The sequence below is a fragment of the Sesamum indicum genome, linkage group LG11 (genome assembly GCF_000512975.1).
Source record: "Sesamum indicum cultivar Zhongzhi No. 13 linkage group LG11, S_indicum_v1.0, whole genome shotgun sequence".
NCBI classification, from domain to species: Eukaryota; Viridiplantae; Streptophyta; class Magnoliopsida; order Lamiales; family Pedaliaceae; genus Sesamum; species Sesamum indicum.
In genome coordinates, this window is record NC_026155.1 from 845,862 (window position 1) to 862,687 (window position 16,826).

The 16,826-nt window shown below is 35.1% G+C and overlaps 1 protein-coding gene across 1 annotated transcript; it reads right to left on the reverse strand.

Moving 5' to 3' along the window:
* LOC105173122 (heavy metal-associated isoprenylated plant protein 39-like) lies at positions 13,087 to 15,885 on the reverse strand. Its single transcript, XM_011094778.2, has 4 exons — positions 15,806 to 15,885; positions 15,456 to 15,505; positions 14,844 to 14,919; positions 13,087 to 13,682 (listed from the first exon to the last, which is right to left on the reverse strand). Exons 2-4 carry the CDS (start codon positions 15,459 to 15,461, stop codon positions 13,297 to 13,299), a joined length of 468 nt encoding a protein of 155 aa, XP_011093080.1. The 5' UTR covers positions 15,462 to 15,505; positions 15,806 to 15,885; the 3' UTR covers positions 13,087 to 13,296.

Below are 16,826 nucleotides of genomic sequence, written 5' to 3' on the forward strand. Positions count from 1 at the left end.
TACAGGTTCCGTGGGGTTATATGTGAAAGCTTTCTCAAGTTTTCATATCTAGTGTAGACAATAGGATTTACTTTTTTAAGCCTATTATAGGGGGGAATGAGTTCAAGAAGCTTGGTTTAGTGACGTGTTAGAGTCCCCCTCAAGGCGATCCCCTTGCTCTAGCATCGTTGTTTACTGTATACACATTTTTCAGCAATAATAAAGCTCCTTTCTGAAATCGCGTGTGCAATTTACTGTTGTGATTTGTTCCTCCCTCTTGTGATTCCTTTCGGCGCGCTGCGTTAGTGCCGAGCGGAGGTGTGCGGAGATTGGCAGACGTAGTTAGCGGACTACTAGCCAAACGTTGCACTTTGTGGAAAGCACCTCGTGAGACCAGGTGAGCGCTTGGAGTAGACCAACCAAGTGAAGGAAGTTAATGGTTTAGACGAGTGGCCCCCAACAAGAGGGTTGCTAAACCTGCAAGGTTGCAAGAGTACTACTACTAAAATAAAGATTGAGATAGGACAAAAGTAGTTGCTGAAAATATATTTAGTAATATAAGATTATGACATCTGTTAATAGATCCTAGAAATAGTAAATGTATTAATCTATGCTGGAGCAATGAGAAAATGCATACTTCATTTTGACAACAAAATTATCCTTTCTCCCTCCCTCGCCGTAATTCCCTCCTCAAATTGGGAATTGACCATAAACTCTAAATCTTATCATTGGTGCTTTCATTGCATCAGTCGACTAAGGAGCTTGAGGAGGCTATTCTCGTCCTAATAGAGCGACTTACTGAAATTCATATATCTATGCAACACTGCCACGAAACCTTGGTCATCGCCATGGCAAAACTTCAACATCAGATTGCTTCCCTTTCTATTGCTCAGGTCATATCCCCCCCCCCCCCCCCCCCCCTCCCCACCTAGCCCTCCTTGCCCTACTCCACTTTCCCCCACTTCCCCTAAGGCCCTTGATGATCGCCTACTACACTAGGCAACACCATTGCCACCTACTCATGCCCTACTTGCTGCCCACACTTCCGTGGCCTTGCTGGTGTCAAGCCAAGTAGTTGAGAAAAATATGTGAATAGTATGTAGAATGAGTTCCAAATTCAAAACTACAAGTTATCTTTAAGATAACCACTATACATACATATGCACACTTTGTGCACTACTAAGACATCATGTCCTTCTCATATGGAGGAGTTGAGACTCCCTCTCAACTATCGACCTTGGACTTTGATTCTAGCCATGGACCGATTTTGACAGGTCTTGATTTAATTAAATTAAATCAAGTCCAATCAATATCCATAAATTTCAAATGGATCCAATTAATTTAAAACTATATAAAAATCAAAAGGTTTATTTAATCCAATTAAATAAACATAAGTCCAAACTCGATAAATTAATCTAATTAATTTAAAGGTATTAAGACTAAAATTAATTAATTTTTGGGCCATCCATACAATGGACTTTCTCAAATAAATGATGCAATCATTTATATTTTTCTTGAATTAATGTAATCCAATTAGATTAATTCGTTTCTTCTAGGATTAATTCCAAAATTCATTATACCGATTTCATAATGATTTGTTTGTGACTCTTTAGGTTCACCCTAAACTAGACTTAATTTTTTCTAATTTAATTAATTACTTCCTGTTAAATATTAACACTACAAAAAAAGGTAGGACTCATCATCATGTTAATATAATTGAGAAAATGAATGTATGAGATGAACCTTTTGAATAGGGCGGGTCTAACTCCAGAGTTTTAAGATGGTGTTGCTACATTTACATAATAGGCCAAGTCTCAACATGCATATATGGACGGGAGAAAATTAAGTGTCCTTGTCGGAAGTGCAAAAATAAAGTTTTCAAAACCACAAACGAGGTAAATTTTGACTTGTTTATGAAAGATTTTATGCTAGAGTATTATAATTAGACTTCTCATGGCGAGGAGAGGGTGCATGAGTATTTTGAGGCCATCACCGCGGCCCCATTGCAAGAGGAGCAAAACTCCCGTTTCTCATATTATGGAGGGTTTCGGTACGCCTTGGGGTGATGCAAAATAGATGGATTATGTGCAGAGGATGGATTTTGATACCGCGGAGCCAGCTGTCTGATCTTCTAATTATAACTAGGATGGTGTGCCTGATGATGGTACAAAGTTGTGTCCTACTAATGTAAGACCTAGTTCATATTACGGTGGGGGCCCTATGATTATGTGTCTAGGCTGGCAGATCAGTTTTATGATGTAGTAAATACTGCCAAGCAGTCGTTGTGGAACGCTTGCACCCAATCTCAATTAGGGGTTGTAGCTGATTTGGTGAATATCAAGACCGAGCGCCATATTTTTCAGCATATATATGATCGAATATCGCAGTGGGCTGATCATATATTGTGCCGCGACCACAACCTGCCCCAAGATTACTATAGTATAAAGAAATTGATAAGAGACTTGGGTTTACTTGTTGAGAAGATTGATGAATGCAAGAATGGTTGTATGTTGTACTAGAAGGACGACATTGATCTGGACTAATGCAAATTTTGTGGAGAAGCTAGGTACAAGCCGACTAGGGAGCAAAATCCTAATCGTAAGAAGACACCGTATTCTATTCTTAGGTACCTGCTAATTACCCCTCAACTGTGGAGGTTGTATGCTTCAGAAGCAACTGTTGAGAAAATGACATGGCATGCCAACCATCAGACGGAGGAGGGATCCATGTGCCATTCGTCTGATGCAAATTATATGGAGGCATTTTAACTGAATATATCCCGATTTTGCAGCATGTAGATTGGGTTTGTGCACAGATGGGTTCGCACTGTACGGGCAGTACGATTGTACGTACTCATGTTGGCCCATTATACTTACACCGTATAATTTTTCCAACGGGAATGTGCATGAGTTCTGAATATATATTCCTGATGATGGTGATCCCTGGTCCTTCCAATCCGAAATGTCTGATCGATGTTTACCTAGAACCGCTGATCGAGAAGTTGCAGAATTTATGGCATGTGGGTGTACTAAAGAATGAGACATTGCTAATGTGTGCCTCGTTGATGTGGACTGTGAACAACTTACCCACTTATGGGATGATGTCTGGATGGAGTTCCGCAGGTGTTATGGAATGTCCAGTTTGTCTGAAAGACACACGTACATTCTACCTGCAGAATGATAGGAAGACATGCTACTTTGATTACCATAGACAGTTCCTCCCCCCGGACTATCCGTACCGTAGGAACAAGAAAACATTCACTAAGAACCGAGTAGAAAGGAAGGTTGCACGACCAAGATTGATGGGAGAGCAGATCTGCCAAATGAGTTAAAGAGTTTAGTCTTGCGGTTGAAGTGCCGTTGTCACTCCCTGATGGGTACAGTAGTGAGCATAACTGGAGAAAGAAAAGCATATTCTAGGAGCTCGAGTACTGGTCGACAGATTTTATATGACACAATCCAGATGTCATGCACATTTAGAAGAATATGTTTGACAATATATTGAATACCGTGTTGGATGTAAAGGGAAAAATGAAGGATACTTTGAATGCATGAAATGACCTCAAGATCATATATAATCGACCAGAGCTTAAGTTGGACGACAAGAGGCCGAACGTGATGCCCAAAGCCGTATATACCCCAACCAAGGAGCAGAAGAGGAGGTGAATTGATTAGTCATCTGAAGTTTCTAATGGTTACGCATCTAATTTGGCCCGTTGTGTCGACATGAAGGAGCTGAGGCTTCACGGCATGAAGAGTTGTGATTGTCATGTATTCATGCAGAAGTTGATCCCGATTGCCTTCCATTAAATGCTTCCTCAGCTAGTGTGGAGTGCGTTGATAGATGTCAGCCTTCTATTCCAAATTCTATGTTCAGCGACGCTCGATGTGAACAAGGTATAAGAATTGGAGGTTAGTGTCGCAACTATCTTGTGCAACCTCAAAATATATTTTCGCCAGCTTTCTTCGACTCAATGGAGCACCTAATTGTTCACCTGCCACATGAAGCGCACATGAGAGGAGGGGTTAGATTAGGTTCTATATATTTTTTTTATTTTTGTAATTAAATAGTTTTTCATATTATATAATATTTTTTCTTAATTATTCATGTTTCATAATGTTTATTATATTTTTTATATTTATTCAATTAATTAAATTCATAAATAAATTAATTAAAAATTCATTAAATTAATTTATTATATATGAAAATTTATTAAAATGTATAAATTTATTTATTTATTCAAATTTATTAAATATATTAATAAATTATAAAATATTAACAAATTATAAAATTTAAAAATTAGAAATAAGTTTAGAAATGATATAGAAAATATTACAAATTTAAATACATAATTGTTCCAAATACCGTTACTAAAATAATTCTACACATGTGTTCTTAAACTGGACAGACCGTTCCAAATACCATTGCTACAACCATTTGAAACAAGTATTCCTAATTAGTGGTTAACCGTTCCTAATATCATTAATAAAATCGTTCTACAAACGTGTTCCTAATTAAGACAAATCATTCCTAAATCAGCTGTCGTGTATAGTTCCAAAACATGTTCCTATATTTATCACCAATACAAATAAAAACAGTTCCAAAATTCAAGTACGAGTATTACAAAGTCCATTCCAAAAGTTCCCCGACAAAATTTATTCAGTTATTCCAAAACCTGTAAAAACCATCCCAATTCGAAAAAAAGAATTGGACAAATCAATATTTGGAACGAATTTCAATGACAGTTACAGTTACCGTCCAAAATAGGAACAATTTTGCGGTAACCGTTCTGAAATTTTTGTAATGCCGTCTTTAAAGACTGATTTCGAACCGTCTGAAAATTATTTCAAAATCCACTCCAAATAAGTTTTGTGTCTTGAAAACCGTTCCAAACACAAAAAACGATTCCAAAACCCACCCCAAATCCTTCATTTTTTTGTAGTGAAATTCCCATCACCGCGGGTGGCCGTCTAGCAACGTCCATGGCACTAGAGACTAAGTGAATGTTGGCGTGAACATTTAGACTCCTGAGTTTCATATAGGTACGATCCTTCCGTTGACCATCTCCATGCGTTAGTCTATGGCATAGAATTGGGTGACGGTTCCCATCCTGGACCAAGCAACTATGCTGAATACTCGAGATGCATTTACTCTATTGATCGACATAGGAAACCAATCCCTATTCGATCAATTGATGTGGCCATAGACTTAGAGAGGTTAAACCATCTCAGAGCGCATATGAGACATATCATGTTATATACTGATTTCATCCTCACTACATACTCCAACTACACTGGACAAGGCTTATAACGTCCATATCGAAGACAGTCATTTCACGCTAGATCCAAGATATAATCATCATATGCATGCGAATGACATGATTTCTCAATCCGAGGACTAATCTTGTAATATTGGAGTCGAGAATTCAAGTCATACCAACCAAGATTACAAGGATTTTATATGATGATTCGTGCGAGTCAATTCAATCAGTTAACAACCTTGTCAACTAATCCACTAAAATTACATAAACATCCATCGTCTATCGCCGGTGAAACACGGCACTCATCCAATAAATACAATACTTAGTGCAAATCTATAGGACTCTCAATGTCAGTCTTGAGATCTTCGACTTGTAACCTTTCAGACCAACCCTCAAAAGTTGATTTCATAGCCGTCATCCAATATGCATACCAACTACATGGGTTATCCAATTAGTCTGGGGGCATTTGTTGTAATGTTAAAACACCGTTCAACATAAATAGTAAACACAACAAATACATAGTAATACAGATGAATGCTTGCAACATTCATCAAGATAATATCAAATTTATAAAGATTGCTAAATGGTTTCCAAAATTGCCAATCCAATTGACTTTTTGGCCACCTATTCTAACAATTTCCCCCTAGACCTAAATCCAATCACCCATATTCCTTAGACCTAGCTATCTGAGCTTGAGCAATCTACGATACCGGTTTCGTATCATGGGTCTACCATATTTTTTGCCAAAATGACGCGGTCCAACCGTACGTCAACTCTTCATACTATTCCTCCAAGCAGATGTTGGCGTCTGAGAATTTTTCTTGGATCTGTAATTAGATCTTGGCCTTTTTTGCTTGTACCATTGCCTAGTTGTTATCCTTCAAGGTAACTATTGGCTCGATCGTGCTAGGATCCACACCCAATTATTGGATGTGAGTTTTCATCCAAACTACTTCTTGAGCAACTTCTAAAGCCACTATATATTTGAATTCCATAGTGAAAACCATTGTGGTATCCTGCTTTAAACATTTACAAGCCACCACATCATCATTAAATCTGAATGTACATTCAAATTGAGACTAGTAATCATTCACATATAACTGGAAGCTAGTATCATCATAGCCTTACAGAATCAACTCTACATTGACTTGCATCAAGAGCGCTTCTTTAATCCTTATTCAGGTACTAAAGAGCAATCTTGACTGCTACACGGTGCCTTCTCAGTATACTCCCGATATCAGCTGTTATGCTCAAAGCACATACAACATTCGGCCTAGTGCATTGAACAACATACCCATGTTGTCTACGGTAAAGACATAGGGGATGTCAATCATCTTTCTAAGTTTCTCCTCAGTCCACAAAGATTAAGTCTTGGACAACTTATCACTGTGATAAGGAAAGGAATTCAATTTCTTCATGGAGAATTGCGTGAATATTGTTCGTGTTTTAGTGTTTCCTGACATCTATCATCCCAAATGAGTAAAATATTACACACTTAAAACACAAAATACTTGGAACACAATGACACTCCTACTGACCCTAAAGCCCGTTATTGACCGAGTCATACTTTGTATGAGCTCGTCAAAATGAATATTCCAGCCTCATGAAATTCAAACCTATTTTGAATTTCATGATGGATCTATGGCTCCAAGCCATTGATCTAAAACCAATGTCTAACATCGCTTCTCTTTTTACCTTTAATTATAATCCAATTGACTGATTAGACACAGAAAACTATACATCTTAGGTATTTAAGGAATATAGCCAGCAAAATTAAGACGATTGCAGATGATGTTTGCACTATTCTACATAAAATCTGCACAAATCAGACGCAGAGTCTGATTTGTCTCCCACTAGTCTCTTGACTTGTTCAAGACTTTCTCACATGCTAAAGAACTTTGTAAGATAGAAGCTTGCCAAATCATATCTTATACGGCAACTGACCACTGTCCCCATACTCCTTATCAACACCCTCATCAATATTTTCACCCTCATAAACCCCACACTCAACACCCAAAGGTTCCACACTAGCCCCAACCTCACTTCCCACCTTTTTGGTTAACCACAATAAATAAATCAAATTCATCTCTATTTTGGTTTCCATCCAGCATATGCAACACATCTTGGCCATTTTTCACATGCACTCTCATGACACTACCAGGCATACTACAACTGAGGCTAAGATTACTGCTTTGTATCCAATGCATATCACAAATATCTCAATGTAAATTCAAATAGCTATACTTATGTCCGTGAATGAGGTATAGCTTAACCTTTTGACCCATATAATGCACCACAACGAAAAACACCTTGTCATCCATACCCACATATACAATAAATTAAAAAAAAAATTAAAAACACCTCAAAATAATAAAATTAACAAAAATAAAAAAAAAATGAGTACAGTAATATAACCAAACTACTTGAACTTAATATAACAGAAAACTATAATAATGTAAAACAACAAACACAATAATATAACTAAAACCAGAATTGATGCTTGAGTTCTAACAGATCAACTTCAAAACCCCCGATTTTTGACCTAATAATATAACTCACATTTGGGTTTTTTTTTTTTTTTTCAAAAACTGAAAACGAACACAAAATAAGAGATAAAATAACATAAAAAAAAATTCATACCTCATTTATCATTTAGATATTGTTCCAAAAAGCAAAAACAAAAAAATGCAGATTTCAAGTTCTTTTGAATGAACTGAGAAAAAAACACCCTTTTTGTGAGTAAAACAAAAACAAAACATAACTTAATTCCATATGTAATATTTATCATTTCCATCAAAACATTATCACTTGGATAGTGACGAGGGTAATTATTAAATGACCAAAATATCCTCATTTTTTTAAAAGATTTTACTGTTAATGGCAGGATGCACGCGTGTATATTCGGGTTGCGTCGCCTGACCCGGGTCTATGGAGTCAACCCATCTATCCAGCCGTTAGATTGTGTGACGTCAGAGCATCCAGATGACGCCACGCCCCGGTCCATGGAGTCAACCCGTCTATCCAGCCGTTAGATTGTGTGACGTCAGAGCATCCAGATGACGCCACGTGTCACACGCCCATGCGGTACTGTACTACTATATATATTCGCATTTATAAATATTTCAGCAGGCTCATTTATTACTTTTTCTTGATCTCATTCGTCCTCATTTGATCGCTTTCGACCCCACATTTCTAACTTAACCATCAGAGGCCCTTCGCTGGGGGGCTATCCAACTAGTTTTACGTTTGCTCTGTTGTCAGAATTCACTAAAAAGAAGTTCGAAAGAAGGATTCAGCGACTCGATCCAGGGACCAAGATCAGCGGCCCGATCCAGATTTTGTACGACCTACATCAGATAGAGTATTTTTATCTGGTGTCTCCAAAATAGACAAAATGCTGCTATCTCTACACAACCACAACTGTGAAAATGAAAGAAAAAAGGTGAGAAGATGATGACAAGCAGGGATTTCTCTTGTTTGTTGCTTCGTCTTCTCATATGACCCGAGAACGAAGAAAAACACACAAAAAGGCCTTTAAGTCCTTGTGCTTCTGAAGATATTTTTATTTATTTAAATTATTTTATTTTTTAAATTTGCTAAGGGTACTATTAACCTTTCCTACAACCATCAACTGGCTACATAATTATTTCTAATTCTAGGGGCATTGATAATTTTTTAAACAATATGGTGGTATCAATAATTATGGCAAACTGTAGGGAGAACTGATGTTATTTACCCTAAAGATTAAGGGTAATTTATAATGATTTTTCTCATTATTTGAAAAATTATTAATACCATATTAAAATTATAAATATCCTAATAAATACCCTTACAATGAGCTATTACAAGAGAATATTGATAATTTCAAGAAAGTATTTATAATTTTTTAAATAATTATAAATATTTTATTATTATAATAAATTTTAGGAAAGTTCATTTTAGGTTATCCTAATTAAAATATGCCCGTAATCTATCATCTCCACAAAGGAATAGGTGACTGGGTCAAGATGACGTGGCACACTAAATCTATACTAGGTTTTTGTCCCTCCCCACTTGGATGTACTAAATTAGAACTGAATCTTAGGTCATTTTCACTTTTATTTAAAATTATTATATCGTTAAAAAATAATTGAACACCCAAATAAATGTTTTTTTTTTTTTTCCTAAAATCAAGTTGATTGAATGAGACTGCCCAAAAATTGTGAGCCAAGTTCTGCTTTGATCAGCCAAACCGACCACCTTTTCCTACTGCGCCTAAAATTTGCACAGACATTCTAAGTGAAAATTCATAATACAATTTAATGTTTAGTTGGACAGCTGTCTAAAGTGGTTGATCTTGTTACTATTAGCATGATACTGTAATGGTTAAATTGCTAATTTTTTTTATTTGAATATTACGAGTATAATTTTTTTAAAGTGTAAAATTAAAAATATATTTTTTAACATGTATCAGGATGTAAAGAGGTATAAGGATAATTTAATTTAAAAAGATTTATTTGACCTACTGAGTAATGAGTCAATCGAGATTGATGCATTCTGGAATTGCACTAGCCCAAATGATTTTAGACTTAAATATAGAACTTGGGCCGAGTCGTATGAGGGTCTTGAAGAGAAAACCTATAGAAAAAAAAATTAGCACTTTAACGTTCAAGTTAGTGATGAATTTAAGATGAAATGAGTAAGGAAAATAAAGAACTTCAAAGAGAAATTCCAGTATGATGAATAACACTAAGAATTGTAAGAACTCGCGACATTATGTTGTAAAATTGCACAAAGATGGTTTTCTAAAGCAAGAGAGCCATCCCTATCAAGGGGTGGATCAAACCTGTATTTATAGAGAGTCCATATTGGGTAACCTCCTGAAATCTCGTGGAGGTTGGTTAGGATCTTGGAGTAAGGTTGTCTTTATCCGTTCGCTAGTAGGGCTTAGAGTTCCTTGGCCTTGAGAGTCCCAGGTTCATGAGGAGTCCTGCCGACATGGGAGTACCCCCTGCTGTGATTCCTTGAGCTACTGTGGTCCGAGCTGGCTATCCTGAACAACATGTGAGAGGAGTCACCATATAGGCCAACCCTCTAGGGTTAATCACATTGCTGCGCGTGGATTTTGGATTACGTTCAATGGGTGCCCTTCGGCCGTGTTCCTCCCTTTTAGGTTCATTTGGGCTTGGTAGACTTCTTAAGGAGGCTGGGCCCGAGCCTTTTCTGAAGGGTTGGATTGAATCAAGATGGGCCTAAACCCGCAATCCTTCATCTTGTGTTGCCTGGGCTAGTGGGCTAATCCACATGGGTCGTCCGTGGCGTAATCATCAGGGGTAATATGGATTTTTATTCAATTTTTTTGCTAATGTCAACAAATTCAATAAATTTTGGCTAATGAAGGAATCTATTTATTAGATTAAAATAAATATCAATGGTACTAGATATAATTTTTTAAATTTCAAAAAGGACAATACAATTATCTCCTTTTTTAAAGATGTAGAACTGAAAATTCTAGACAGTTATTGTTATGGACTGACAGTGACCGAGTTATAATTTTAATTCATGAATGTTTGATTCTGTCACGAGTTATAATTAGAACAATTTTAGCTAAAATTAATCGATCGCAATTGTCATAGTGAATTTTATCTGACCTAATATTTTTTATATAGAAAAAAAAATGGTTGATCGAGGTAGTAGTTTTCAAAGTTTAAATGGGTCAAAATGATATTTTTTCTTTTTCACTAATTTTGCAGCAAATTGAGATAGGCAAAGCGTCAATAACGATTGAAGATAAAGAGTTTGCGTGATATATAAATCGACTCATTTTCCTAGCAAGCCATTGTTACAACTCGCATGACATCGAAGCAAACAACACTTTCACACAATGGGGCGTCGATCGTGTGGCTAGCCACATCATTTGGCGTCGCCATTAGGAACGAGGCCATGTGCTTGTTCTAAGCGCACTTCTGAAGGGTTAATGACGTAGCCAAAGCGTCTCCCTTCGGCTGTCAATAAGTTTGGCCGTCAATCATATCCCGAGCCACATCATTTGGCATTGTCAGTGGGAACAAAATCATCTACTTGTTCTAAACCCCTCGTCTAGTGGTTAATTGATGTAGGCAAAATATTTCACTTTGTTCGCGAACGAAGAATTTGAGTGACTTATAAGTCTCAATAGCTCCTCTTCTTAACGACGCATATTGTTAAAACAAAATTTTAAAACTTATATAAAATCAAAATAAATAATAACTCACACAATCTAGCACCAACTACATCACAAACCACACCAAAATTCGAAATCATAATCCTAAATGCAAACTAACATATAATTTTGTACGTCTTTGAGATCGATGAATAACTAGTATTTTAGCAACTCGGGCTACTGCAGAGTCATTAAATCAATAAACTATCACCACTGCCCACTAAGCAAAGAGTTATAATTAATAACAATAGTATAATAAATAATAATATAATATATTTTAAATTGTGAAAAAATATTTATTATATATATTCATAGATGACGAACCACAATGGCTAATATATAAAGAAAAAAGGCATTTATCACTCACAAACGTCAGTTTGTTGCACTACTACACCAAATTTTTTGACATCAATAATAATTTTAAGTTTTTTTTTTTGGGAAATGTGATTTATTCGTTCATATATTTTTATTTATATTTATAATATATTTTAATATATAAAAAATATTTATTAGATACATGTAGAGACGGCGTGTCAAGACGGGTAGTATATATAATATTTTTTCTCAAAAAAATAATAAAAAAATATTACACTTCTTTCCCCTGAGATTTGGTATAATTACATATAGATTCCCTATGATTTGAAAAATTATATCTAATACCCCTGAAGTTACCCCTTAAGTTCATTTTCTAACAAATAAGTCCCTCCGTTAGTCAAAATTCACCGAATTTGACGATATTAACAAAAAAACTCAATAAAAAAATTCATATTTATTCCCGATTAACTTATTACTGATTTATTACATGTTAAATCCAAATCCTTATACATCTTTACATGTTAACATATGTGATGAGGTATCATTATAAGAGTAGGTTAATCACAAAATATTTGTTTAACCCGCAATAAGTCAATTAAAAATAAATATAAATTTTTATTCAAATTTTTTTATTAATATCAATAAATTTAATAATGACTAAAAAAGGATTTATTTATTAAATAAAAATAAATATCATAAACATTATATATAAGTTTTTTCAAACTATAAGAGTTGTGCATTATAATTCAAGCATCTAGTTTCAACTGGGCCACTGCCACAAAAGCAAATAACTACCACCAACTAATCATAACTTAATTCGGACATGATTCAAGACCACTAATACAACCAATTTCTCCACAAAAATTGATTCTCCCTTCCACTACTGCTACAGAAAATAATAATAATAATAATTTTTGAGGTACCAAATATTACATTTTTATCAGAATTTTTGTGTATTTTTTCTGGAGCGTAAGCAAAGAGCAGAATTGTGACTAGAAACAAACAACAACAAAAACTATGGCTAGCGATGCAGATTTGTCAGGTAATAAATCAGTTGTCACCCTCATCAGTTTTGTCTCAACCAATGGACATTACATGCACGATTCCTACTTTCCAGCAAAGATTTCATCTCTTCACAATTTCGTTACCGGAAATTTTAACTCAAATCGAGATTAATAGTACCCGAATCAATTATATGATAAGTAAAATACACTTATCATTTAATTAATATACAATTCAGGAAAAATGATAAATTACATAACAAGTATATCATACTTGTTGTGTGATTAATTTGATTCGATCAGGCTTGATTTGAATAAAAATAAAAAAAAATTAACTGTAAAAACAAAAATAATAGGCAAAAATGTCATTTATTAACTTCTATACACATCACAAAATCCTGAAAATGCCATAATAGCCTGACCATGTATGAGCAAAAGCTCAGGAGTTTTTTCCCCTATTTGCATCCATTCATATGATGCAACAAAACCAAGAACAACAAAAACATAAATCTTAGTACCATTGTTAAGGATGTTTTGTTTGTTTTTATTTTTCACGATACTTAGCAGATAACACAAGCATTTGGATTCTCTTCCATGCTGTGGTGATAGTAGTATGTGTTCATCGGCGGGTAGTACTGCCGGTACGGCATTATTGTGCCGACCACTAGTTCTTGTTCGGCCTTCTTCTCCTCCTCGCTCTTGGCTTCGTCTTTCTTCTCACCTTCCTTCTTGGGCTCGTCCTTCTTTGCTTCCTCCTTTCCCTCCTCTTTCTTGGCTTCTTCTTTCTTCGGCTCCTCTTTCTTCTCCGGCTCCTTGGCTGGCCCGACCGAGATGATGTCAGTCGGCCAATTCTTTTTCCGCAATTTGCTCACAACCGTCACTGGGTCAACCGTTCCAACCACGGTTAACTTCTTTGCTTTCATGTCGATGGTGATTTCATCAATTCCTATGACCAAAAAAGCCGTAAAATCAATCAAGTAAGCATATTTTGAACTCAATCCCAATCAAACAGAACCTCTTAGATCACTTAATTAGTAAATTCATAAGTTTAACATAGTCGTCATGAAAGCTTAAAATTTACAATAATGGTTGTTCCTACCAACGGCCATAATGATAAATGCCAAACCAGGAGAAGCGGGATGCATTTTTCAGTGAGTCCGCATCTATGCTCGACGACTTTACAGGCAAGATTACAATAACCGTCTTTCTTATTCACAGGCAAGATTACAATTTAATGCACGGATTCATAAGAAACAACTATGTCGCGCGAGGACTAATAAACACGTCCGACGCTTTACATTAAGTCTTCCGAATTCAAATAAATCATTAATGCCTAACCGATGAATGAGCTGTTCCTGACCATAACGTAAACACAAACCAAACAAAGAGGAAAAACGTAGCACTGCGATTTTCCAATGAACGATACTTTCCTTTTTGTCACGTAAAGTTACCTTTTATTTACCAAGTGATAATGCAAGAGCCACGTTCGTCCTTAGAGCAATTGAATATCGAATTATCTATTCCACACATTAGTTTCATTCTTATCTCTACATTACTCTCAAAACGCCGGCCCTAAGCAACATTGCGATATTTCAGTTTCATTTAAAGCTCTTCCAGCGAAAAATTAATCTATTTACGGAAAACTCTCGTCAAAAGCAGGTCTGGCGGACCGAACCAATCACACAGCAGCACTTACTATGTAACTGGTCAACATTCCTGAATTGTACAACAATCACATGGCAAGTGTATTACACTTACCGTGTAATTGGTTCAAGTCCGGCCATCCCCAGTCTGTACTAGAATTTCCCACTTTTTATGTTCTTGACTCATGCATTTTTATCTCCTTTTAAACTAAATAAATGTCAAGAAATATAGCAAAAAAATGTTTCATGGAATCCGATAATCGACTATGCAAATAGGATCAAACCGATGTAAAGACAGGCAACAATCTCTAACAACTAAATATATGTGAATCATAACATCCCACCAATTCATTTGCCTAAGACAATTAAAGTTCAGACAAAGATTGAACTAATTCATTTTTTCTTTTTTCAGAGAGTATTTGCAGAAGTTAAAAAGAGAAAAAAAAAAAAAAAAAAAGTACTACCTGAAAGAGTGGAGACCGTCTTCAAAGCCCTCCTCTTGTCTTTGTCTTCTTGCAAATCCAATTTCAACACAAACTTCTGTAAAAAAGAGAGAAAAATACACACAAACACACATATAAATGGTAAATGCAAAAATTCAAATTTAAACAAGAATCTTGGAGGAAAAAAAGGAAAAAACAAGTATCATCATGATCACTATGGTTACAGTCATCTAACTACACCCCATGAAAGTATAAAGACCATCAATGATCAGAAAAAATTACAAATTAACCCCAAAAAATCATAAAAATTCCAATAATAACCCAAAAAAAAACCGACAAACAAAGCCATACATATGATTTGTGACAACCCACAAAAGATTTTGTCCGAAGAAACAACATAAACAAGATCTTGGTCTCATTCAAACCAACAACCTATTTATTTAAAAAAGAATGTTTTAAACTGTAAAAAGAGAAAATACTCCATTAAACAGAAAAACTAAACCACAAAAAGAAATCCCATGAAGAATCAGAGCAAAAAAGGAAAGAGCTGCATGTAAAAAAAAGGGGGGGGTGGGGGGGGAACTCAAACTCAAATCACTCTGAAAAGGGGGGATTAAGAATCAAGAATCTAACCTTCATTTTCCTCCTGCTGTTTGTGGTCTGCTCAAAGAGTTTAACTACGCCTGTAAAACGTTGGATTCTGATCAGAAAACCAGAGAAAAAAGCAGGAAATATATATATATATATATCTCACTACTGTTCTACACTTCGAATAAAAAAGGGAAAAGAAGAGGGTGAGAGGAAAAGACAGAAGCGAAGAATTATGGGGTCATTTTAAAAAGAATCAAAAACAAAGAACCAAAACAATAAGAAAGAGAAAAAACAAAGTACTGCCCACTTCTCTCTCTCTCTCTCTATCTCTCTCTCTCACATATATATATATATATATGATATAGAGAGAGAAATGAATAGAAAATACAGACCAGTGCACGTTTCTCTTGAAGAAATGAGAAGACAGTCACCACACCACACTGAAAAACTACTGAGGCGGAGAGGGGGAAGAATTATTATATATAAAGCCCCGAATTTCTTTGAGGCTGTAATAAAATTACAGTTTAAACAACTGGCTCACAGATTTTCTGTTCCAACCCACACGCGCGCTTCTTCCGAGCGTTGCTTCACGTGTCCACGTGTGCGGCTAAGCTCATGCCACCTCGGATTCTGCATGCATGTGTCCATGCTGGAAAACCTTTTCACTTTTCTTTTTTGTGTGTGTTTTTGTGGCTTCGACTTCTCCATGCAAGCAATTAAAATTCAATTTATTGAAAATTATATGTTTGATTTTAATAATTATAAAAATATTATAACTCAAATCCAGTTTTGTCGAATCTATAACGATTATATATCAAATGCTTGTCAAGTAATTAATGTAAAATTAAAAAAAATAATCATTTACTTAATAAGTGTATTATATTTGCTCGACGATGATTCTATTCGGCAAAATTTAATATATCTTAAAAGTTTCTAGTAATTATTTTAATAATTAATCTGTAAGTACCATTTCTAAACACCAGAGTTGAAGTTAAACAGATCTTTTTGTGCATAAAAATAATTATTTTTGTATTATTATTTCTTTACTTGGAATTTATGTGATTAATTATAGTATTGTTGTAAGGATTCTTTGTCATGGAAAATAAAGATAAAAATTGCTAAAAAAGTACAAAGGGTAAATTACAACAACCTCTTCTAACATTTGCTATAATTACGAATATCTCTCATTGTTTGAAAAATTACCAATAATTCCCTAATTTTAACGGCTATTTAACAATTAGCTCATTCTGTCAGTCTCCATTAGGTTTTCATTTATTTTTTGTAGTGAACTGACTAAAATGTCATTATGGACTAAAAATTATATTTTTATTTATTTTTAATTTTTTTTTACTAAATGGATAATTTTTTTTTATAATTTTTTAATTCTTTTCATCCACTTTATTTGAATTTTTT

Excerpts from the sequence above, each read along its gene's own strand:
- LOC105173122 (XM_011094778.2), bottom strand. Across the intron at positions 13,683-14,843 it reads GACGGTCTCCACTCTTTCAG|GAATTGATGAAATCACCATC; the intron begins GTAGTACTTTTT and ends TTTTGGTCATAG.